General features: G+C 44.3%; 1 protein-coding gene across 1 annotated transcript in view; it reads right to left on the bottom strand.

Annotated features, from left to right (window-relative positions):
- Window positions 1-26,682, bottom strand: part of PID1 (phosphotyrosine interaction domain containing 1) — a 206,139-nt gene that overhangs the window by 99,706 nt on the left and 79,751 nt on the right. Inside the window, exon 2 of the mRNA XM_090269241.1 lies at window positions 7,605-7,751. Coding sequence (XP_090125367.1) covers window positions 7,605-7,751 — 147 coding nt within the window. The remainder of the gene's footprint in view (window positions 1-7,604; window positions 7,752-26,682) is intronic.

Consider the following 26,682-nt stretch of genomic DNA (forward strand, 5'->3'; position numbering starts at 1 on the left):
ACAGCAGATTTTGTAATGACTGCACGGTTTCCGTAGGATGGTGGAGCAAAAATATTAGATCCCTTTTAGCCATTTGGAATGTTTTCCCATTTTTCACTAATAAATCTTTGCTGATCTCCCAAGAGTTTTTTAAAGGCAAGAAGTAGGCTAAAGTAGACGGTGACATCACAAATTTGGAGATACAGGAAGATAGAGTCTTTGACGTTAGTCCAAAACTTGCGCTACGATGCCAAATCTGGTTCCCTGGAGTAAGATGACCGTTTTCAGCCACCGCCTTCACACTGTGCGGGCACTAAGAAATAAATAGTTTGGAGGTGTCAGGGATCCCCAGATGATTCCTCAATGGGAAAAACAGCTCTATTCCATCCATCCATCATGGGAAAGAGCAAACCCTGGAAAGAAGCGGGCACTCCTACTCAACAAGCATTCACGCAGAATAATAATCCACATTCTAAAAAGTTTTGTCAGATGAAATAAAGACACTTACCGTATGAAAAGATGTTTAGTCATCAAAGAACAAAAGTGAGCCGACGAAGGATAAACAACTTTGCTGAAGCCTGCACCGCGCTCAACGGGAAGAGCAAAGCCTAGAACTCAAAGTCATAAACTGGGTCTCACGGCCAACAAGCGTACATTACAGCCACAAATAAAAGACGCTCCCACGCTAGGTATTGCAGCAGTGGCATAGGTAGTCTGTAACTCAAACACATACCTACACACACAAAGTCCAATCCTAAAACAATAAAACTGAAGGCTTTGGTTGTCCCTGGAGTTCAATCCTTGTTTTCTGCTCAGCTAGCCTTTGAGACTAGAACAGGGTGGTCCAGAGAGTGAGCACCGTGAGCAGGATGAAGAGGGAGAACAGGCAGAGGACAGTTTCCCCACCTGCTGGGGAGGAGGAACTTCTGGTTTTCATAATGCTCCTTTTCCAATGATTCTTCTTTCTCTCTCTGGTGGGTGCACATTTGTACACGTAAGAGAGAGAGAGAGAGAGAGAGAGAGAGAGAGAGAGAGAGAGAGTGTGTGTGTGTGCGCGCGCGCCCTTCTGACTTGTTCCCCTTCTCACGGCCCATTCTGGACACCTATGAAGCCCCAAACGCACACAGCAAGGTACCCTTTGGGTGCTGTCCCCTTGGGGTCCAACAGACATCTCAAGTTTTGCAAGCGTGAACTCATTACCTCATCTTACATCATACTGCCCTTGCTTTGTCCTAACCTTGGATAATGGGTTGTCAGATTAGAAGCCCAGAATGCAAAGCCTGAAAACAGGGGCTCAGGATTTCTCCAGTGATTGAGGGTACCCCCCACGCCCTCAGGGTGGCACCGCGGTTCACTCAGGACTGGCTGCCCGGGGACTCTGGAGAGAGAAGCCTGTCCTCAGACCGAGGCACATCTCACCCAGGCAATAGCGCACTCCCTAAGGTGCAGGCAGGTGGGCTGGGCTGCAACGATGGGGGAAAGGGTGCCCTTTGCCCAGCAATCTGAGGACACTGCATTGTCCCTCACTGCCACTGCGCTCCCTGCAGGGTGAGCCTGTCTCCCTCCAGGTCACGAAGTCCATCTTTTTTTAGAGTCTCTCTGGCACCTCTTTCCCGCGTCCTTCCTGTTGGATTTGCAGATTTGAAAGCAAATACATTTCAATGATTTAAGTCCATTCAAGTTAGGTTTTTTGTTATTTCCACCCCAAAGCATGCAAACCTTTGTGTCCCTATCAATACCTGAGACATCCTGAGGGTGAAGGAAAAAATGAAAAAAGGAAATTCGGAATAAAAGAAGAAGAGAGGGAGAAAGTCAAAAAATGTATAAATTGATAAAAAACAAAACTTGCAGAGAAATAAAAGCTTGTCTCTTAAAACAACAGATATTAGCTCATATCAACTTTCACCTTCCTAGATTTGGGAGGCAAGCAGAAATGATGTGCTTTAATATCTACAAGGGAGTCTGAGAAAGAAGGAAGAGAAAATAAATGAAATTAAGTAACATTCGCTCTGAATTTAGAAAAAAATAACCAATAGACCATGCACCCGAATCTTCCTTTACATATTATTATATAACGATATAGTATGTATTCCATCTTGAAATCAAAATCAGAAATTTATCTTTGTGCAGGGAAAATGTGTGTATAACTGGGTTCATGCAATGACCAAAGTGACCTACACGAAGACAGGGCGGCAAAGATGCCTTTGAGAGATGACAACATGATATAATTACTGTTTCTCCCTTTTTTTAATGAGGACAAAAAAATAAAGAAAAATGAAGCCTTTGGCTAAAATGAGAAAAGATAACTTTATTTCAAATTAAATGCATAGCTGATCAAATAAACACAAGAGGTAAGTGTAGAAAGCAGATACCCGTGATGCTACTTCTTAATGTATCTAAATTAAAATCAGGAGCTCTTATTATAAGTGGGCATTCTGGGATCCACTTCCAAACTGGCCATTTGGCGCGCACCTGAAATGGTAGCATTTGGGCTCACCTGGCAATCCTTCAGCTCAGAAACTTCTCGTCTCCGTCCCACGAAACTGTAAATCAACCACACCCTCTCTGAGAGCAAAGGGACTACTGTGATCACTCCTGATGGCAAAGAATCTCAGACAGAGTAATATAAAAATTGTGATGGTTTAAGGATCAGGAAGCCCTTCTCAGAAACTAGGTTCCTCGATCTTTTTCTGCCCTTACAAATGGGAAGAGGACAGCAGGCCCTTTGAGGGGCGATGAAGGGTGCCATGCCCTGTGCCTGACTCAGGAGGGCACGAGGTCTGGGAGCCAGAGCGTCATCTCAGGTGAGGTCAGCGCCCCGGTCAGCTGTGTGGCTGACCCATCCTAACTCTGTAAGTGCCAGCTAGCCCCCACACACCCTTGCCCTCCCCGGCCCCCACCTAGCAGGGCGGGTACTCATTTATGTCACTTCCCTTGCTTTTATCACGCACCACCCTGTGGGTCAGGTGCCCAAGCTCAAAGCAGGGTCCAGGTGGCACTTCACGCAAATTACACGGTCGGTTTTTAAGTGCAGGCTCTTGCTCCCTGCCACGAAGCTGAGTGCCTGAACCAAACTACCTAGGGAAGAAGGTCCAGGAATCTCAGAAGCCCTGGTGACTTGGCGGGGCGGTGGGGGGGACACACTCACCCTGTTGGTTCTACTCACTCTAAGTTGCATTACCCACAACACCTACACTTGATTCCTTTCTCCCCAGTTCCACGGATGCAGCAGGTTTTCAATGGCTATGAATTAAATAAATGCTTGCTAAGAAGCTGAAGCCACCTAGGATTGCACTGTGCTGAGCAAGAGAAGACAGGAATGACAAGCCCTTGTCGTCGCTGCAAAATCAGAGACAGCGTCTGATGCTGCCAAGGACTCCAGCGAGGCTTCTGGCGGGAGCGTCCCCATGGTGTGCGGCGGGTTGTACCGTCAAAGAGCTCCGCCGCGGAGACAGAAAAGTGGCGGCAATAGAGACGAACACACAAAGGCCCAGCTGCCCGCAACATGAATAGCCTGGCAGGGCAACCCCCTCGGGACGCGCAGAGAATACCGATGAGAGGGGAATGGGGAAGCTGAGAGGAGCCAGGGCCGTAATCCATTTTCAGCTCCCCTTTCCTTTGCTTCCTCCTGCCTCTCTCCTGTCCGCAAACCTAAATGTATGCAAACGCAACTGTTGGGCAGGAAGAACCAGCGCTGTGTGACAACGACACAGGTCCCAGTCCTGCGTGCTGGCCCTGCAGCTGGCCCGGGCTACACCGCGCTCATTATTCCTGGCAGGCGAGAGCCCCCAGAGAGAGCTCCTTCTGCAGCTGGCATTTGGTGAGCTAAGTTATTCGCAAGAATCAGAGAGGAAACATTGCACTTTGTTCCAAGGGATGATTGGAAAAAAACTAATGGGGGTGGGGAGGTCTGGAGATTTTAAACAGGAATAATCAAGGTTCAAAATCTAACCTTCTTGTGTGTGTTGGTTTTTTAACAAAAGAATGGCTCTGGACACAAATAAAACATTATCCTTGAGAATTAAAAGCTGTAACTCCAGTATGCTTACAGTTAAAATTTAAATGTATAAAGTGCATTATAGCATACAACTTGAAGAATGAGCCGTTGGAGGTTTCCTCCCTTCGAATAAAATCCTAAAGCTGGAAAGCAGCTCAGGAGGTGCTGACCCACGTCCCCGACTCCAGGATCACAGCAATCTCTGCCTGCAGCGTCCTCTTCAAGATTTCTAGGGATGGAGCGTGCGGAATTTTTTTTAGCCTGGCGGGATGTGTTTTTCACCCTGAAGGCAAAGTTCTCCCCTGGGTCCAGCTGAAATCATTGTGGGTTTCCCCTTGTCCACTAGCTCCTCAGAGGATGCCAGGGCACCCCTCGCTCTCTGGGGCTGGCCTTCTGTACCCCCTTTGTTTTCAATGTCCTTTTAGAAGTAAAGGAAACAAGCATGTCCAGAAGCAGTACACAGACGATACAATCACATCGTGAATCTTGAATCCTAGATACCTTTGCAGAACAATGATAGTGCATATCTTCCTACCAAATTTATTTCTTGTCCTCTCTCTCTCTCTCCCTTCTCTCTCTCTCTCTCTCTCTCTCTCTCTCTCTCTCTCTCTCTCTCTCTCTCTCCTTCCCTTCCTCCCTCCCTCTCTCATAGAGAATGCATGTATGTATATACTCATATATGTAAACAGACACACACTTCTTTCATATCTGGATTGGATTGTTAAATCTTTCTACTCTGTAATTGCATTTCTTCCCTCCCACTTAAACATACGCTGCAGATTCTTTCAAAGTCAGCCCTTCTCCTTAGACTTGTCCCTCCTGACTTCATCCTGCTTTCGAGGGACTACTTTTTCCTCAACTGGAACAGAATTCAAAATGACTTTAGGGAATCTGTGAAGGACATAAAACCCAGTTTGATCTCATATCGCTTTTAAATGTACTGAGTATTTTTATCATTCCTTTATATCATCAATTCACCAAAAGTACTGACTCCGATGTGGCCCGAGGCCAGGTCTGTGGATCCACTCTTTCCAGCTGAAATGGGGACATTGGTGACTGCTCGCAGGATGCTGGAAGTTCCCCTTAGCACAGTTACCAACTGAAATCACTTTTTTACTCAGAAGTGGCATCACCGGATCATAAGGCAGTTCCATGTTTAATTTATTGAGGACCCTCCATACTGGTTTCCATAATAGCTGCGCCAATCTGCATTCCCATCAACAGCACATGACAAGAACATGCTGGTACATCCATGTACAATGGGATATCCCCGAGCCGTAAAAGAGAATGAAATCTTACCATTTGTAACAGCATGGATGGACCTAGAGAGTCTTATGCTCAATGAAATAAGCCAGAGAAGGACAAATACCACATGATTTCGCTTATATGTGGAATCTAAAGAACATAATAAATGATCAAACAGAATGGAAACAAACTCATAAATACAGGGAACAGACTGCTGGTTGACGCAGGGCAGGGGCTTTGGGGGATTAAGTGAAAAAGGTGAAGAAACTGAGAAGTAGAGACTAGTAATTACAAAATAGCCATGGGGCGGTAAAGTACAGCATAATATTACAATAAAGTTGTCATAACTATGTATAACACCAAATGGGTACTGGAAATATCAGGGGCTCACTTTGTAAAGCATATGATTCTCTAACCACTAGGCCATCCACCTGAAATTAATACAAAAAAATTTTGGAATGAAAACTGTAATTGAAAAATAAAATTTCATAAAAATAACATCGCCTTTTTAAATGGACTCCCATAACTTGCTTGCCTAAATCCCTCTGAATGGCTCCTCACGGTAATTAGAACAAAAACTTCTGCCATGACAACCAGACTCTTTTATACTCGAACCCCCAAACGACTAGTCCACTCATCACAATGTTCTCAGCTCCCCAGCTACGTTGGCCCCTTGCTTTCCACTGTGAAACACACAAGGTCATTTCCACCTTGGAGAATCAGCACATCCTGTCCCTTCTGCCTAAAGGATTCTTCCACAAGCTCTTCACAGACCGGCGTTCTCACCAGCTGATGTTTGTTTTCCTATATTTTCTCCCCACCCCTTCCAACCAGCAGCCAAGCCCATAATGCCGCTGCCTGTCCTGCTCACACTGCCCCCCACCCACCCACCCATGTTGAGCAGCCAGGGAGCAGCCAGTGTGCGTTTGTGGAATGAATGGACGCGTGTGAGGTTCTGTGCACCTCACCATCACTCAGGATTGCCCTGGGCTCCAACCTGACCACAGCTATGCAAGGACCTGGGAGGGGATGGAACACCCCAACAAGGAAGTTCAACGGATCTTTGCTTCCCCAACCTGGAAGGCTGTAAAGGAAGGAGTGTATCTCCAACGTTATAAAAGAAATCCATTGGCCAACAAGCATTTCCCACTCCTCGAAACTCAAAACAAATGTCTGGTGATAAAATGTGTGTAAAATATTTTCTTTGTTACCTCTAAAATGACTTCTATACTTACCAACTCATGTAAAAAAGAATATTGTATGAAAGAAGCCCAAAGGATCCCAAAGTTACACATTTCCTTTCCAGCTTTCTTTCTATGTTGGCATTACAGTTTACATAAACCAAGAAATGCTTTTAATGGATCCTCGTCAGCAGCCGTCCGTCTCGAGAGACGATGGTGTAGCTTCTTAAGAGTCTATCTGCACCGCCGAGAATGGCTGTGCAGTCCAACTCGGGAGTGATACGGTATCTGTCTCCTCCCGTGTTGAATCGACATCTTGCGATGACGCTGGAGTGTCCTCTCCAGTGAGGCTGAAGCTACAGAGCCTGGGCAGGGTGATATGGAGGGTCTGCTGTTGCCCATGCAGCAGACCCCCCCTCTCTTCGCAGCTGAAGGGTCCAAGGGAAAGACGGAGTCAATACAGCTTGGCTTCAGGTGCGCTGCAGGAGTTGCCGGTGTTGACTACAATGTCAAACCGCCTTAGGGACTCCGGCTCCGGATTTTCTGTCGGGGTTTACTCCCTTAGCCTTTCCTCTGAAGAGATATGCCGCAAAGGCAGCAGAGGTTTTTTTTTGGAGTCAGAGTTTTCCTTCTCTGATGTGCCCTGACTGGAAGATCGAACCAGCGACAGTTAGCTCGCAGGCCGACGCTCAATCCACTGAGCCAAACCAGCCAGGCTGTAAGGGGATCCTTAATGGATCCTAAGGCAGGAATATTAGTATACATTTTGAGAGCCAAAGAAAAACAAAAATACAAAATTACCCCCAAAGGACTCACAGGGTATGACTATTGAGAAACTTGGTTTTTACTTGGTAAGATATGTATTATTCCGACGGTAAATACAACGGGGGAGTTGTCACTATGGACAGAACTTTCTTGTTAAGTTCCACAGGGCTACAGAAGTATGGAGAGGACACTATACTTTTCACACATCCTTAAACTCGCGTCTTTAATGTCACCCCCACATTATGAAGAGTGCTGTGTCATTCAGAAAAACAAAGCAGGCTCTGAACTCACACTATCATCACTCAATGAACTTATTTTGTTCGTGGTTTAACATTTTCATTCTTTAAAAATGTTACCATTGTGAAACCAGTGTGTTAAGGCTACATGTCCTTTCATCTGTCCCACAAGAGGGTCCCTGCTGGCCCCGTGCCACATACCTTGCAGCCACTGTGAGTCCTGTTCTTCATCAGGGGTGTGGTGGTGCACAGCTCGATGGCCTCGGGCTCATGGAAGATGACAGCTGGGAGAGGCTCCTTTTTCAGTGTTAGGACATTCAATTTAGACTTCAGCATGGTCTGAAAGTGCTGAAAAGCAGAAGAAAAACAAGCCAACACTGTTAGTCAAGTCATTTGGGATCGTATGTGGCGCGACTGCACCTAAAACCCAGTAGCAAAATCTTTGTTTCATTACCTCTGCCTTAATCGAGGAGGCCGAGGGCAAATGAATGAAATAGAGGGAAAAAAACTGACAGTGCACATGCAGGAGACAGCCACCCACCCTGCAGACATCATGAGAACATGGGCAGAGTCACCCGCGACCTTGTTCTGAGACAGTCTCCCCAGGTGGTCTATACAGATAAAATCCCAGAGATGGAATCACTACTGAATTTAACTAAAAAAGTGAGGATGTTCCAAAGAGGATGCTAAAGAACAATTTGGGGGAAAGTTGAGAGATAATGGAGCAGAGGAAAAAATGGTGAAAGAGAACACAAGACTCCTGCTCTCTGCCCCCCTCAGCTCTGCCATGCCTTGGCTTTAGAACATTGGGAAATGCTCTGTTTCCCAATGAGGTAAATATCCCGTCTACATGCAACACCCGTTGGCACTGGTTCTGAACTATATGCGGAATCCAAGCATATTTCATCACTGCTATCTCCACACCCAGTCCGGGCTCCATCGCTGTTTGGTCTAACAGCTTCCAAACTGGTTCCACCACTTCCCACCTTGCCCTTGTGCAGAGGATTGCCACGTGTAGCCAACGGGATCCTTCTAAAATCTAATCATGACGTGTCATCCACCTGCTAAAACTCTCCCAAGTCTTCCCTCTTCTCATGGAGAAATTCCAAGCCCTCACCTTGGCCTTTGAGCCTAGGCATGACTCAGGGATGGGCCCGCTACCTCTCTGGCCTCATCTTCCACTCCTCACCTTCTCACCCGCTTAGATCCATCGCAGCGGCCTCCTTACTTTCTGAGAACAAGCCAGACACCCGTGTCTTGGAACCTCTGAACATGCTACTCTTGCCCTAGGTCTCTGCAAGCCTCACTTCTTCACCTTCTTGGGGACTCTGATCAAATGTCACCATATGAGACAGTCCTTCCTTATCAACATTATCTAAAAAAGCATGCATACACGCACAAACACATACATGAACATACACACACACACTTCATGGGCATGTAACCTGTGCAATCACACAGGTTCCCATGCTCAGGAGGACCCCATGCTTCCTCTAATGCTCTCGGTTTAAAACCCACCATGACTCTTTCAGAGAGAAATTCAGAGAAGGACTCCTTGGTCACCTTCTCGCTGAACCCGTGTTTTGTAAGCTAAGTCTGACGGAACAGTGGAGGCCCATGAGTAGAAGGGATACGCACGATGTGTGCATCCCCCCAATGTAGAAAATTCAGCAAGGTGCAAAGGGAGTGCCGGGTGAGCATATTAAGTCTGTGATTCAGTGCGCACCGCTTCAAATGCAGAAAGAAGTCAGCTGTGATGTAAGAATGATCAAGAACCCTATCATCCCCTTTTACCTGTTTGACTTTCCTGTATGAGGCAACCACTTATGCTGGAAGTGATAACACAGGACAGGGACAGGCAGGGCAACCACAGCTCCTCCTCCGTCCCGCCCCTCCCCGCTAACCAGTAAACCAAAGGCCGTGTTGGGAGAATATCCGCATCTTAGAAGCGAAACAGAAACAGGAGAGTCCGTTTTGCGGAGTAGTCCCACTGTTCTGGTAAGAACAAAATATGTGGATAGGTATGAACTAGGAAATGGAAAGGGTGTCATCTCAATAATTCAGCTCTTACGTTTGTACTTAAAGTGGGGATTTTGCGATGTAATAACGAATGGTAAATCCATGGCAATCACTTTAAGTTTTTCTTTACTTAGAAGACCATTAGGTAGAAAAAATACACCATGCCTATTTCAGAGATTCATAAAAGACAGAAAAAGCTTTTGGTTTTATTGCCTTTAATGGCATTTTCTCTCTACTGTTTGCACAGAAGACACTAAATTCTCATTTTGCGCTGAGCTCCACAAATTACGTACCTACATATACTCATCATGGTCTATTCCTTTCCAATTTATTATTCTGTCACTGCTATAAGTTTATGTATTTTGTTTATTTTATGACCTATTATCTTCCACTGGACTACGAATGCCAGAGGATCAGAAACCGTTTTTATTCAATGAAGTATCCCAAGGGCTTGCGGCGGTTTATAAATCCACACAGAACATACTAGGACCACAACCGGCCACTCAGATGATCGGTTTTCTGTATCAACTTAGCTGGATTACCATGCTCAGTTATTCCAACATTAATCCCGGTGTTGCTGTGAAGATATTTTGCAGATATGATTCAAGTCCATAATCAGTTGAACTGAAATAAGGGAGGTTAGCCTGGATAATGTGGGTGGGCTTGATTCAATCCACTGAACGACCTTCACAGGTAAACTGAGGCTTCCATGAAGAAGAAATTCTACCCTTGGAGAGAAGCTTTGTTCCATGTCCAAGAGTTCAGCCCACTCTTCCTGACAGCATCTCCTAAAGATCAGACACTCGCCTAACCAGCTCTTACAAACTGCATAAGCCAATTCCTTTCATAAATCTCAACAGATATCTCCCACTAGTTCTGTGTCTCTGCTTTAACCCTGACTGATACAGCCATCTTTTAGGGTGCCAGCCCTGATACATTTTTAAATAGGAGAGAGACTTGCCTTTATGTTTCCCAGTGAGTATTGATTTGTATTTTTTTTAAGATTTTATATATTTACTTTTCGAGAGAAGGGAAGGGAGGGAGAAAGAGAGGGAGAGAAACATCAATGTGTGAGAGATACATCGATCAGTCGGTAGCCTCTCACACGCCCCCAACTAGGGACGTGGCCCACAACCCAGGCATGTGCCCTGACTGGGAATTGAACCAACAACCTTTCAGTTCATAGGCCAGCATTCAATCCACTGAACCACACGAGCCAGGCCTGATTTGTATTTTTTAAACATGTAATACAAGTTTTCATATTAATCTGGAAGTTTCTGTCTTTGTTCTTAATTGATTCCAGTGCAACAGAGGGAGTGGGGCTCAGGGTTGCAAAGAGGTCTGGGAGGAGAAACATGGGTCACTGAGAGCGAGAGCCCAATTTTTGCTGATGAAGATAAAGGGGAGAGTGACTCAGAAGAGGAGGCGACAAGCTGCTGGGAACACTGTGCCCTGTCTGCCGTTCTATGAGAAGCCATGAAACCACAGCTCAGCTCAGCTTGACTTCTACACAGGAAGTTCCTGGAGATGGCACTAGCAGTGACCCTGTTCTCGAAGGACTGGACAACCACACTGCTCAGAAAGTCGGAGACTATCTTCCTGTCCCTATTGTGGGACCGTCACTCAGCGCACAGAGATATGGAAAGTTCCAGACTGGCACACATATGGACCCCTTGTTGACTGGGCTTGGGAGTGAGTTCAAAGAAATAAACATTTTAGCCCTGACTGGTGTAGCTCAGTGGGTAGGGCATTGTCCTGTAAACCAAGGGGTCGCGGGTTTGATTCCCAGTCAGGGCACATGCCTGGGTTATGGGCCAGGTCCCCCTGTTGGGGGTGCACACGAGGGGCAACCGATTGATGGCTCTCTCCCTCTCTTTCTACCTTCCTTCCCCTCTGTCTAAAAATAAATTTTAAAAAGTCTTTTAAAAATATTTGAAACCCTAAATTGGGGGTGGGAAGATGACCGAGCTCAAATTCCAACTTCAACAAAGTGAGTTGTGAAAACTCAGCTCCCTAACTCTTCAAAGCCTTGGCACCGCCAGCCAGGCAGGTGCGACCCGTGCGCCGGTTTGCCAGTTTGTTCCACACGCCCTCACTGAGCACCTCCTTTCAGCCAGACACTGTGTGGGCACAGCTGGATCAGAAATAGAGAGTCCGTCTCTGCGTAAAAGGCTTTCTCACAGCAGGTGGAGGCTGTGAAACCAAATGGCAACTGCAAATTTGTGTGACAAGTTTGTTAGAAAAGCTAAAGAGAGAGGGGAGAATATTTAAAAGTGAGATAGAGATAATGACTCCATTTTTTTTCTCTGAAATCGTTTTGTCCTTTTGCCCACTGTGAAAGGACAGAGGGAAAGAGGGCAGTAAAATATGAATTATTTAACGAGGCATTGAGTCTACAATAATACCTCTTTTAAAAGAAAATTAACATTTTTATGTAATTTTAACTCTGTGGTTGCTCTTGCAGATTTCTGGATGGTAGACGTATGATGGCTATAGCTATTTCTGATGAGAACATTCTTCTGCCTCTTTCCCTGGGTTTTTGGTCACATCCCTGTCCCCTGACATCGGGAAAGACTATGTGGCCCAGGCTGACCATTGGAGTCCCCCTCTCCCCTGCCAAAGGCATTGATTCAGAGGCAAGTCACGCTGGCGGAACACACTCTTCTGAAAGACAGACATATATAAAAGCGTGCTAGACTGGCACGCTGTGAGTCTGGAGCTGCTGCTGCCCTTCCTGTCTGCCAAGGTCAGCCTGAGAACGGGGCCACACAGACACAAGGAGAGCTGCAAAGTGAAGCGTCACGGGCTTGACGTCACCGAGCCCCCGGATTCAGTTGCCGCTGACGTAGATGCCCCCATGGTCTTACTGAGGATACAAACAAATATAGCCCCTTTAACGCTTTAAGCGACCTTGAATTAGTTGTCCAACTCTTACAGCTAAAGGAGGCTCACCAATACCAATTAACTTTTTAATAAAAAGTCAACTGTGAAAATAAAATGGAGCCACTGATGAAAATTTTACAAAGAATTCATAAATGTTAAACTGCAGAAATAAAAAGCTACATTATATATTTTTTAAAGTGAATCTTGCATTTAGTTATTTGAGCAGACTGAGCCTTACTGATAAAACAGCAAATAATAATCTAAAGAAGGCATTAGAGTCCCCAGGTTATCCGTACCTGTGATAAATCCCTCTGAGCTAAGGCCACATGGTACCCCCACCATGTCATCCAATTTGGGTGGCAAGCGCTCCTGCAGGGTAACAAAGACCCAGAGCTATCTGTAACCAGCTCTTTCAGAACTGCATGCCCCTGTCTTCCTGGGCCTCAGTTTACTCATCCGTCAACTTGAAAACGCTGTGTTATGTTGCATCAAAAATAATATCACTTGTCCTTTGCATGAACGAACAAAAAAAGGCCATAAAAGAGGAACCTAATAGAGGAGCTCGGGAAAGCTACTGTTCCCCAACGGAAGAGGCTGAGTGTTTCATAAAGAAGATGTGTTATTCATTGTTAAAGAAGGGAAGTGAATAGTGTTGTGGAAAATTGGGGCCCTGCCCCCTGACAAATTAAACAAAGCTCGGCTTTCTGCATTTGGTGCTTTATGTGTGATCTTAAAATACAGCCTCTCAATTGTGCTCCATTATGCGGACGGGGTAATCTCCGGGCCCTGTATAATTTTACAGTTGGCGCATCCTTTCCTATTCAGACATGAATTTCTGACGGTTCAGCAGGCCAAGATTTACATATTTTATCAATTCAGATCGGGCAGGTCCCGCCCTTGTACTGATTCTGTATCCAAAATATAAAGCATCTTTGGAAGGTAAATGCTGCTTCCTCTTTTTCTAAGCTAACTGGACCCCAATGCTCACTCAAATTAAAGGCAAGGCATTAGGGTTTCAAGCCCTAGTTCATCTTGCATTTTGAAGGCTGGCTACAATGGTCAGTTTTAACTTGCAAATTATGGAGTCAGTAACGCCATAATCAAACTTCAAGGATACTGCAAATACTCTCCTTCAGAGAGCCACAAGGCACAGGTGGATGAATCAAGTTAATGGAAAACTTCGGGACCCCATGCAACTGCCACGGGGTACAGGTGTACAAAAATCAGAAGGGCTTCAACATTTGTTCACGATCTCACTTCATTTTGCTACAGTGTGGGGTAAGCATTCACTCCGGGATGATTTCCTAACATTGGATAGCACTCACTCTTTAAAAAAGTATATTCATGCCCCACACGTGTGAACAGAAACAATTGCAACACTCTTCTGTGATCTTTAGTAAGATCTTTCACTTACCATTTTGAATGTAATTCTTAGATTTTTGCTTTTAAATAGTTATTCTAGCATTTTCACACACACACACAACATTGCAAAAAAAAAAATAAGTCAGAAAAATATTTTTCTGTTAAGTAAACAGCAAGAGTGAATACAAGAGGGACTTCCAGTCAAGATGGCAGTTGTGCCCCTGCCCTGTGCTCACCTCCTCTCACGACCACATCAAAATGACAACAAAACTATAGAACAACCATTAAGAACTGCCTGAAGTCTAGCTGCACACAAGGCCTGTTACCAAGGATACAGAAGAAGCCACATCGAGACTGGGAGCAGGCGTGGAAGACAAGGACCAGGTTGGTCCCACACCCACGTGTGGCTATTAAACATCAGGAGGTTCCCCACTGAGGTGTGAGGGGTCCCAACCAAAGGCTCCAGTGCCAGGAAGAGAAGTTCCTGGAACTCTGGGTTGTAAAAACCATCGGGGATGGTGGCTGAGTGAGACAGAAGCTTCCGGACCCTTGCGTTCCTCTTAAAGGGCCCGCAGAGGGAGATACTTGCTGGTGGCCTCTGAGCTCCACTGCTGGAGCAGCAGCTTGACAGGTACCAGGGACAGATGGGGAGGAAGTGAATTGTCCGGCTTCAGCGTGAGGGCAGAGCTGGCAGCTTTTGGCCAGAGCCATTGTTCCTCTGATGAGCCCACCCTCTCCACCCACCCTGGCCTGCAGGCACCATATCTGAGTCTCCATCAACCTGGCTCACAGTCTGCCCCACCCTGGGAATGCTGAGACCTGAGACCTCACCTCAGCCAGGCACACCCAAGCCACCTCTATTGGATTTTCCATACAAAGGGCTTGTCTTGGTTCATTTTACTTAACTAAATTCACCTTTTGTTTCAGTAGGTTTTCATGCAAAGGGTTTTCTTTGTTTTTGCCCTTTCTAAAAGTAAAACAGGGTTGAATAGTCTCCCCAAATCTAGCAGGCATATACAAAATTGCACTTTTTGATTTGAAGGATTAATTTTTAATGTAGCTTATGGTGACCTAGAATTCCAAGAAAAGAAAAACCTACACTAATTTGGCATTTGCTTTATGGCTGCTGATTATTCTAGTTGCAGCTTAATTTTAAAAGCCTATATCCAGACACTTATAAGTTTAAAAGACTGTCTGTATCTATTAAAGTGAATAGCTATTATTAAACTAAATGAAAATACTCATGATCCCACACCCATACTTATTCTCACAGTTTTCATTAAGGAAGCGTTTCTTTTTAAATAGCACAGATTTCCTCAAAAGATTCTGTGGGAGGGGCACAAAATAACTGCCTGCCCACAGAGTATGCAGAAAGCTCCCAAGACTGTGAAAGGCTCCCTCAGGGGAGGGAGGGAGAGAGGAAGGGGGAGGGAGAGAGAGAGAGAGAGAGAGAGAGAGAGAGAGAGACAGACAGACAGAGAGAGACAGAGAGACAGAGAGACAGAGAGGTCATTTATTTTTGTTACTTATCTGAAATATATACACACTTGCTATATTCCTAGTTTAATTTGTTCCTGCCATCTTCTAAACAATTTTTCTATATGTTAACAGTGAAACTATAATAAAACACAGATTACAAGCCCTCAGCTCAAAGGTACCTTCGCCTGGTAAATGTTTTATTTGATTTGCACAGGGCTTAAATTTGAAGAGTATTTAAATATTGGGGTATATTTGATTACAATTTGCATTTCCACTTCTCTTCATAGGTCAGAAGATCTGCAAACGCAACCTGCATGCTGTCATGGCAACAATTAGCTCCAGCTGGTCCTGCAGTTGCCCTTATTCGTGTAGATATTTTCCTCTGAAATTCGCCAGGTCCCTCTTTCCCCAACTGCAGTGCTCTTTTCTATAGTAAATACAAGTGACTATTTTTATAGTAATTTCATGCGATGCCACCTTCACCCCGATACACCTTTTGTTTGACCCTCATAGGCCTTTGAACCACAACCCTGATGGAAATTAAGAACAACATAGGAAAGCGTGAAGCCGAAGAGCTTATATGCACGACCCATGGACATGAACTAAGGGGCGCGGGATTTCTGGAGGGAAAGGGGGTCCTGAGCAGAGGGGAGCAAGGGGAAGAAAAATTAGGACAACTGTAACAACATAAGCAATAAAATATACTTAAAAGAATGTCACCCACTCAAAAAAAAAAGTAATGTACTGCTGAATTACCACACCTTGATTGATTGATTGATTGATTGAATTTATTGGGGTGACATTGGTTAATAAAACCATACAAGTTTCAAATGGACATCTCTCTTAACCCATCGTCTGCACACTGCATTGTACACTCAGCACCCAAATTCACACCTATATTTAAGTCACGAAAACTCAACTAAAAGAGGGTGAGGGAATGAGTAACAGCGAGAAGTGATAACAGAAGTAGGCCAACATGTCTGTATGTCATTCCACACAACTAACATGGGCCAGGACTCAGGAATCTCATCTTCTCTGTGTAAGGTATTCCCACAGGACCTTGGTGGTACATCTTATTCCACGGCATGTAATTAAACTGCTAAATTTCAATCTTTTTGACTTCCACTTTCCATTGTGATGGAGTGACAGGGGCCAAATTGACACGGACATAACCACCAAATAAACTGGGCAAAAATCAGGAAACAACAGTCTGTGAGACACTGGGTATCTCTGAAAGATGAGGCAAATGGGGGAAGCTGCCCGTTGTCCAGATTACAACCGTGAGAGAGCTTGCAGCCCGCAGCGCGGGGAGGGGGAACACGGAAAGGCCCCAGCCGCGTCCCAGAGCCGAGGAGACGGTGATGCCAGCCTGGGGAGACCAAAAAGAAAAGGAACCCACGTAGAGAGAGACCTCGGGAAATCTGCAGAGGGGCTCCTTAAACATTCAGCTGAGTATTAATCCGAGTGTGCATGAAAGGAAACTAACCAGTGAAACGATTAGAGGGAGGAGTGCTGGTTCCCACAGAGCCAGGGATATTCCTGGTCCCGCCAGCCAGACTGGAATATCTCCTGAGTCGTAGGGCACTGAGTACTTAAGAAAAGTCTTCTCTCTGTGGTGAGCAATAATTAGCACTAGAGTAACTGTGACTCTGGTTCCACCTGCAATTCTTTAAAAAAAAAAAAAGATCTAAAAGGATCAAAGCGCTTTCAAATGATTTCACTGAATTCCGCACAAAAAAGGTGAAGAATACTGATAGGCATACAAAGATATCCAGCAAACCATAAGATACAAGTCAAAATATCTCACATCTGATCAAAAATCCCCACACATACAAATAAGCAGAAAAATAGAACCCATAAAATAAAGAGATGAATAAATTAATCAAAACCTACCCAGGGATGACACAGATGTTATTTCCAGGCAATGGTATTAAAACTGTATTTCATATATTCCAAAATTTAAATTGAGATATTTAAGATATAAAAGGATCCAAGTATAATTTGGGAAGATAAAAAGTACACTGTCAGATGTGAAAAGCACATTGGGTATGATTAATAACACATTTCATTACAGCAAAAAGAATGGCAAACTTGATAACAATAACAATAAAAACTACAAAATGAAACAGAGAAAAGTGGGAAAAAATTATCAATGAGCTAAGGAACAACTTTAAATATCCACATGTATGTATAACTAGAATTTCAAAGGAGAAGTAGGGAGAAAAAAATATTTGAGGAAATAATGGTTAGAATTTTCCCAAATCTGAGAAAATTGTAAACCCCCATTAACAAGAATATCAACAAGTCCCAAGCACAAGAAATATAAAGAAAAATACACCAAGGCATATCATAATCAAATTCGATAATATTGAATATAATAAAAGGAACAAAGATGAAGATGACAGCTGATTGATCATTGACCAAAATTGCAAGTGAGAAGACAGTAGAACACTTTTCAATAGAAAAATAATAATAATTTTTAATCTGAACCTAGAATTCTATAGCCAGAATTCTAGATATAGAATAGGGGTGAAATAAAGATTTTTCCAGCACTGGCTGGTGTGGCTCAGTGGATTGAGTGCCAGTCTGTGAACCAAAGAGTCATAGGTTTGATTCCCAGTCAGGGCACATGCATGGGTTGCAGGCCAGGTTCCCAGTTGGGGAGTGTGTGAGAGGCAAATGATGTTTCTCTCTCTCTCTTTCTCCCTCCCTTCCCCTCTCTCTAAAAATAAATAAATAAAATCTTTTTCTTAACTTTAAAGATTTTTCCAGACATATGAAACTTCAAACAATTCATGACCAGTAGACCTTTCCTATAAGATATATTAAAGGAAGTGAGTCAGGCCAAAAGAAAAGATGAAAATAAGGATCCACACAGGGAATGAAGAGCACAGAAAAAGGTAATTACATGAATAAATACAATTTTTTCTTAATATTTAAAATTCACTGGCTATTTTTTAATTATTAAAATTAATAGCAATGTGGCAGGATTTTCACATATATAAAAATAAGATACATTGCAACGCTAGTACAAAAGTCAGAAAAGGTGAAATGGAAGTATACTATTGTAAGGATATGACAGTATATGTGACATGGTTTAATATCATTTAAAGATAAATAGTGGTAAGTTCAAGGTGTATATTATAAACCATAAAGCAGTGATTAAAATAACAAACCCAAGAGTTGCATACAATAACAAAGATAAAATGGGATCATAAAATAGAAGGCAGAAATAGAAAAAAAAGTAAACACACAAAAAATGGGACAAATAGAATAAAATAATGTGATGGATTTAAAATCTATAAAACTAATCTGAGAGGTATGTAAATTACCCCTAATAACACTGATAGAGTGACATTTGTTATAAACAAAACCCAACTCTGTTGCCTGTAACAATTTCACTCTGAAATAAAAAAGAAAATAGAAACTGATAGACCACAAGGATAAATACACAAAAACCACAGATGTTGTTCTCCAAAACTGAGAGGATGAGTGGACAGAAAATCAGCAAGAATACAGAGGTGTGAGTAACACCACCAACCAACCTGACATAATTGGCATTTATAAACCACTCCACCCAAAATAACAGAATTCAAGTATAACAACACTTATCAAGATGCACCAAATTCTGGGCTCAAAGGGGAAAAAAAAATCTCACTAAATTTATAATCAAATTATACAAAGTAATAACAGAAAAATCTCTGTAAAACTTCCACACATACAGAAACTAAATAACACACTTCTAAATGGTCCATGGATGAAAGAATAAATCAAAAAGTAAAATGAAAATGCAGCATGTCGAAAATGGGATGCCGATAAAACAGCACTTAGGGGAGATTCCATAGCACAAATACCAATAATAGAAGAGAAGAAAATTCTCTATTCAATGAAATCAGCTTCAACTTAAAAAGAAAAGAAAAGAAAGAATAAATGAAACCCAAAGTGAATAGAAGAAAACACATAATAAAGATCAGAAGAGAAACCCATGAAATATAACACAAAATCAGCACAGTCATCGCAAGGGTCTATCTTCAAGTTCACTTACTCTCCCTTGGCTGCAGTTAGTCCCCGGATGAACTCATTGAAGGCTTCACCCCTGCCACTCCATTGCTGCTGCTCTTGTTTCACTGGCAGTTTTGCCTGATTCTTTCTTACAGTTTCCATTTCTTTGCCAAAATTCCCCATTTGTTCACGCATGCTCATATATCCACTAGAACCATGAATATATTCATCAAAACGATTTCCAGGTCCATATCTGAGTAACCTCTGAGTCTGGTTCTGTTCATGGCTTTGTCTTCTCATAATGAATTGTTTTTCTCTCAATTTTTTTTTTTTTTTTTTTGGTGTGGCCAGACAACAAATGAGGGCACAGAGCAGAGAATCAAAACTAAGCCATGTAAACACACTTCTAAAGGAATGAAAAGAAGTCAGACACAACAATGCGATGCTTGGAAACCAAACAGAATGTTGGGAGGTTAAGATTCCACGGGCTGTTTCTCAGGACTTCCTTCAGTCGTTGAGTTTAGTCCCAAGATGGGTCTCCTGTTCCCATTGGAGACGCTTGGCTTCACGGCGTCGGTGAGCACCCAGCTCATCAGAGCACTGCAGAGATACGTTATAAACGCACAGGGATTCACACCCACACACAGTTGGTTTTATTTCCACGGCCTTTTTGCTACATCAAATCCCTCTGCAGGACCATGTTTTGTTGATACAGGAGTGAACATTATCTTGGCAGGTTGGAAGGAAACTAAAAATAATTTTGTCCCCAAGCTTCAAGTGGTCAGAAAGGTGACATGCCAGAGCTCAGCGAAGAGCGCTGTGTTGCCAAGTCACCCACAGAGGACAGGGCATTCACCTGCTAGACGTGCTACACTTAAGAGAGTTTATCAAGTGAAGATGGAGGGAGAGGGAGAGAGAGAGAGAGAGAGAAGTCGCACACATCGAGGGAGGCAGCAACCAGTATTTGGTCGATGTTCCTCTCAATGATGATCACGCCTATGAGGGCTTTTCTGAAACCCCTCACCCACCGTATGCTTGAACTGCACCTCGTCCAATAATCAGCATTTTCATACCACCCATAACACCTGAATGTACTGTTTATATGTTATCTCTTCTTCTTTGCACCCCTCGTCTCTGGCAGAGGCCCTGCCAGGGACTCGTCGCGAAATGAACGTTTAATGAATAAACAAATGATTAAGTGAGCAAAGAAAAACACCATCATGCGAATTAAGAAACAATGGCTTTGAACTAAGCACACACCCGGGTCACACTGTTCCTCTCCGACCTCACTCCTTTCCAGTCTTGATGACATATCACCACCAGCTAGGACCCACTAACTTACCTGCTCCCCCTTCTGAGCAACCCCCTCGGCAATGCGCTCTGGGCCAAGCGCACAACCCGACGAAGACCCAGTCTCACGAGCAGGACGCTGGTGACTCTGAGGCATGGAGACCGTGATGAGCGAGCTCACGAGAGTTCACTGAAACCACGCACATGTCCTTGGAAAGGACAGGCTCGGTGCCGCGGGAAGCCCCATGTGGGCGACGGAAGCCATCTCCTAGGCCAGTCTCACCCAACTGCCACAGCGGCACAGGCTCGTCCCCACTGGACACTGGCAGAGACAGCAAACCATTTCAGTGAGGAAAACGACTCCCTTCACAGGAACAGCCAAACAGCTGAAGAAGGATTTCTCTGTCCTCCCCAATGGCTTGTCCCTCCTAACCTGAGGGAACCCACGGTAAACGTCAGATATTAATCAGTGCAGCGCCCGTAAGCAAGCAAGCAAAAAGGAGGAAAACAGGGAGGAGACAACCACTTGGAAGAGTCTTTGTCAAAACTAAAACAAGAAAACAAAGTGTTCCACTTTCCTCAGGCTGCGATAATAAAATACCCAGAACTGGTGGCAACACAAAACAGAAACGTATTGTCTAACGGTCCTGGCAGCTAAAACTCCAAAATCAAGGTGTGAGCAGAGCCATGCTCTCCGTGCCATCTCTAGGGGACTAGCTTTTGGTGTCCGCTGGCAATCCCTGCCGTCCCCTGGCTGACAGATGCATCGTTCCAGGCACGTGGCTATTGTCTCCCTGTGTGTCTTCAAATCATCTCTCTTTTGTGCGTGTCTGCCTCTGAGCCCAAGTGTCCTTCTGTCAGGACACCATAATGGATTAGCTCTCACCCTAATGACCTCATTTTAACTTGATTACTTCGACAAAGACCCTATTTCTCAATAAGGCCACATTCTGACACATTGGAGGTTAGGACTTCAACATACTTGGGGCGAAATTCAGCCCCGAACAGGAAGTTCTCACCATGTGGGTTCTTCACGTGCACAGATGTTTCACCGGCTGCCCCAATCAATATTGCTTCTTTTGGCTGCATTTGAACCCAAGATAATGTTAAATACCTCAGGGGTAGACACCAAAGTTTGTGGGCGGGACCTGGCCTGGGCCTGTCTGAACTCAGTGGACCTGAATCTGATCCTAGGCCACTCAAGTCACAAAAATGTCAATGGTTCCATAGCAGCCTGGGCTGTCACCAGGAACAAATCCACCTTGTGGTTAGTTTGTTTGTTCTCTGTGAGTTCTGGAGGGCAAACAGCAGCTGACACCTGTCAGGTTTCATCACCAGCTGTGTGTTACCTGCTCTGAGCTCCCTTGCATTAGAGCACAATGAAGAACCCATCTCTTAATTCTGAGTGCATTTATTCATTAATCCCCTTATTGACTGAGTCAGGGACTGTGCTGGGTAGACAGCGTTGACAGGCACGTTTGCCGTCTTCGTGGAGCTGAACTCGATGTCAGGAGGCTGACCGTGAGAAAGCTAAGAGCTCCCCCAGTTCAGACAAAGACCATGCATCACCTCCTTCTGACTATTCTAGTCATAATGTTCTAAGCAGGGCTGCAGCCGATGTTAGGGATGCACTGCCCTTCCCCCTGAGGCCTCCCCACTCATGGGCCCCCCAGTAACGTCTACCATTAGTACCTGCTTCTCTGTATGAGTTTTTTTTCCAAAGTCACAGAAGCAAAGTCTAGTAGATGTGAGACTGAGCCCTGGGCAGCCACCATCAATGGAAGACAGAGTGAGAGTCAACCGCCCCCCGCTCCTCGGCCCTATGAATGGCCTACCTCCGAGTTGGGGGTCATTTCATGGCCCTTTGGCTTGATGTTGGTGCCAGTTTTTTACATTTCTGAGAATTTCCCTGCAGGATTAAGCTCCTACACACGAGTGGTGGCTGGCTTGATAGCACCCCCTTTGTCACCTCTTTTCCTTCCCTGTCCCCCTTCCCTGCTCCCCACCAGTGTTTCCTGCCCCTTCCAAAGGCCAGTTGCACTAAAATCCTTATCTCAGCGTCTATTTCTGGAAGAACTCAACCCAGATAAAACTTATTTTCCCTTTAGACCAATTTAATTCAATTGACCAAATAATGATTACAGGCATTCCAAAGATGCATGGTATATGCACCCAAGAAGCTCACAGTCAGATAAGAAAGAAGCATCATGCAACCAGCTTAAATATATTGCAAATATGCAAATAAAATGGCAACAAATGTGTAAAACGGGAGCACTTCAGTTTGCTGGGATTGGGGTGGGACAGGTTTTATGAAAGAGAGGATAACAGATTTGAGCTGGAGATAAAGCAGTGTTTCTTAAAATCTCTTACATTATTGCCCTCAAGAAGCCTTTTCAGACTTTTTTTCTGACTGCGTCCCCCAGCCCCATGACGTTTTAATACCACACATATGTGACATATATGTTTACGTTCTGTGCTGTGGTTATTCCCATTGTAGTATCTAAGTTTTTTGCCTCCTCTTGAAGAATCAACATTTGCCCCCATTGGAAATGCACGAAGAAAAAATAAAGGAAGTAGGAGGGAGGCAATAAAGGTAAAGACATACTTTAACAAATACCAAAAGGTATGAAAGTGAACAGCTGATAGAGACAAAGGTAAGTCGTCCAGTTTGGTCTGGGGTACCTTCAAGACAGCTGCAGATTTTTGAAACCTCTCACCTCAAGAGAAAGGGTTATGTAGGTTCCTGCTAATTGAACCTTTAAGAAACTGGTAGCTTCCTGCTGCCGTGACTCGCAACACTCAGTGTTGGGATCCCGCCACCACGCTGTGAGGAAGCCGAGGGGCACGTGGAGAAGAAACAGGCCCACGCGGCTCTGCTCCGAGCTGACCACCAGCGGCCAACTCCCAGACATAAGAACCAGCCGTCTTAAAGGGGACCCTTCAACCCCCCGCGGAGCCCGACCCAGATTGCAGACTTGGGAGTCAAATCAATGACTCGTTGTTCCACACAGCTAATTTCAGAGGTGATTTGCAGTACAGCCACAATGAACCAAAACAACATGCTTGTAGACACGCTTCGAAGCCACCAAATCTCACAGCAAAGTCACTTTTTATACTCACTGTTTCCACTTTTGGGGGGAATTCTGGGATTGCCTAAGAAGGATTTCACTGTCCCCATGCCTGCCACCCCCCATCATCTGCTTCAAGTACAACAGAGGCCCCCTGAACTTATTCCAAAAAGTAATATCAATCAGAGCTAACAAATTCAAAACAGGTGCGCATTTAGCATGTAAATTTAGAACAACTTTATATTTCCTTGGTTGCGTTAAACATGCTCATAAAATCTGGATTTTTATAGGTTTGTCCCAAGTTCATACAACCTTTCTTTTTTTCTTCAAGGCAATTAGTAAATTAAGTTACAAACAAGAAGGATAAAGAAAGCTGACTCTCCACCAGTGAATGGGCTTGGTAAACAACCTTGGGTCCACATCCAAGTGTACATTAATTGGTTCCATTTGGATCACCGCTCCCCTGTCTTGCCTCAGCTCAGAGTAACACGCCCAGCCAAATCTGCCCTGGGGGCACATAATTTTTAGTTCTTGGATTCAGCACACATTCCCAATACAGTGTGTGCTATATATTGTTTTTATTAGGTAACTAGGCCCCCATATTCGAAAGCCTATATTCCGGCAACTTTAGAAAACTCTAGTCGACACCGATAGCTCTGATGATTCTTACTAATGCCAGATCTTTTCCTATAATATACAATTTGCAGATCAGTCATGCCTGACTTCAACAATTCTCGATGGAAGTCTACAGCTACCATGTCATCTGTTGCCATCAATGTTTTATTCAACCCTACCATGAAAAGGAGAAATTGTATAAGCCTTAAGCACCCAAATATTTCATTTATATGATATATATCTTCATGTGCTTTCTTCCTAATCGTGCAATTAACAAAAAGAAGAAAAATTAGCTATGGTGGGCTAGGAAGAATCCATCAATAGGTCAAGAATGTCTCTAAGGAGCTCCTCTTCTTCTACAAAAGAGAGAGGGTTACTTGGATTTGAATCCTGGTTCCACTTCTTACTAGATGTATGAACTTGGAAGGTCATTTCCCCTCCCAAGCCTCAGTGTGATCCTCTGTGGATGGGAACAGTTATAATACCTGCACTTAACAGGGCTGCCTAAGGGTTAACTGGGTGAGCCTGCGGACTGAGCAGCTAGCATGCGTCTTGCAAGAGCTGGGATGTTGGCCGCAACTGGAATGCAAATCGTTCCTACATAATCAATGACATTCATTACTAGGATTGTTATTTTCTTCTTTTCTGCCTTTGGTTTTTGTTTTGTTTTTGCCTTTTGCTTTTCTTATTCTCCCAGTTCCCCAATGTGTTACTTTTCTTCTCCTCTTCATTGAACACTGATTTCAACATTTCTTCTTTACAGCTCTGGGAAACACCAAGTGACCTATTTCCACTCAAGACCTATTTATTGATGGGTGAATGCTGAAGACTGCTGCTTTTGACCTCTGATAAGGAAAGAATTAACATAAAAAGATGTTGATCAGACAGGCTAGGGGAATGACTACCTAGCTGAACCCCTGAAATTTTACATCATTGTCATCATCATCATCATCATCACCCTCAGCACCATTATCTTGCCTAACACTGAGCTGTGTCTTAGGTGCTATTTTAGGTGTAATGATGCAGGAAATGCTGACAACAATCTTTCGAAGTGGAAACTATAATTAAACCCAATTTGCAGAGCTCAGAACTGAGGAACAAGGAGGTAAAATAACATAGCCAATAGGTAGCCCGAAGTCAAAATGCATCCAAATGAGCTATCTGCCTTCTCCAGAGACTACCCTCCCTCCCATGAACCTTCTCCTCTCTCCAAGGCACCCCTGGCAGGCTCAGCATCACTGTAGAGGTCAAAGCCAGAGACTAGGGCTGAATGTTACTTCTCCTTGTTTCTTAAACTGCATATTCACTGAATCAAAGTATCCAACCAATTCTTTTTATCCAATCCCTCCACTCCTATGGTTCTATATTATTTGAAGCTAAGGGAAAAGGTAAAACCTCTCCTCCTACAAGTGACCACAAATTTATGTTGTGATTGCCCCTCAGGGTTCTCCATCCTCCAAGAGTGAGCACAACAGACCAAAACAACATGTGGGGAAGGCCACCTCCAAGTCATGCCCCTCTAGCCCAACACAGTGAGCTGATGATCTCAAAAGGCATCTTGATTAAACAGTGGTAGAAAAAGATGTTAGCATATCTGCTTCCATTTTTTTGAAAGAAAAATACTGGTCATGATTTTTGGGGGGGGGGGGGGCGGTGATCATTCCATTTCCTTGTCTTTAATTTTCCTTGTACACTCATCTTTCTCATTGGCTCAGTCTTCCTTGAAACCAAGCTCTAAGCTCCATGGTTCATTTTCTATAATTGGTCACGATAAAAAACCTTTTGTTTATTTCTCGTGTATGCTGATTAATTATATTCAATTAAATGTATTTTATTACTTACAAAGACATGTAAATTGCCCAAATTGAAGCTAATTTTTACCACTTCAGTTTCAATTACAAAGAGCCCAACTGTGGGCTTGAGACAATGCATGTCTAAACAGTCAGAGGAGGGAAGGCTGCCTTGTGGTCTGGAGGCATCAGGAAAAGCTGTAAAAGAGGAAACAGGACCATCCCTGTGCCCGGGGCATGAGCCAGAAGAGGGAAGGATAGCAGGACACGTGAGCTGACAAGGCCGAGACGAGCCAACTCGGGGGAAGGCTCAGTTTCACTTCGCAGAGACCGATGCCCCAGCCCAAAGCTAGATCCTCACCATAAAGGTCAGACGCAAAGCGCTGGCCGACGGAAGTGTGGGTGACCCATTGAACCGCCGGCTCTTTCACACACACAGGTACCCTCTGGTGTCCAGATGTTTGCGGAAGGTGAAAGCTCACCCCCCACTTGGTCCCAAGAACCGCTGAGCTCAGTTCTGCCTCTCCTCGGCCTAAGACTCTGTGCCCCACCCCATTCCCATGGGACAGGTTTTCAAGTCCCGCGTTTCCCACCAGCCAAGGCAAGAGGGAAGGGAACTGGCCAGAGGAAGGTTGGTTCTCATAGACAGAGCCGGCCGACTGCACCCTCATGGCGCCCATCGGCCCCCACTGCGTCTTCAGAAAGGAGCTTCCATCGCTTCTAAGACATTAGCAGAAATCTGGGCTCTGCAGACCGCTTATTTTTATGTGA

This window comes from Furipterus horrens, unplaced genomic scaffold (genome assembly GCF_987537825.1).
Source record: "Furipterus horrens unplaced genomic scaffold, mFurHor1.1.pri manual_scaffold_1, whole genome shotgun sequence".
NCBI classification, from domain to species: domain Eukaryota; kingdom Metazoa; phylum Chordata; class Mammalia; order Chiroptera; family Furipteridae; genus Furipterus; species Furipterus horrens.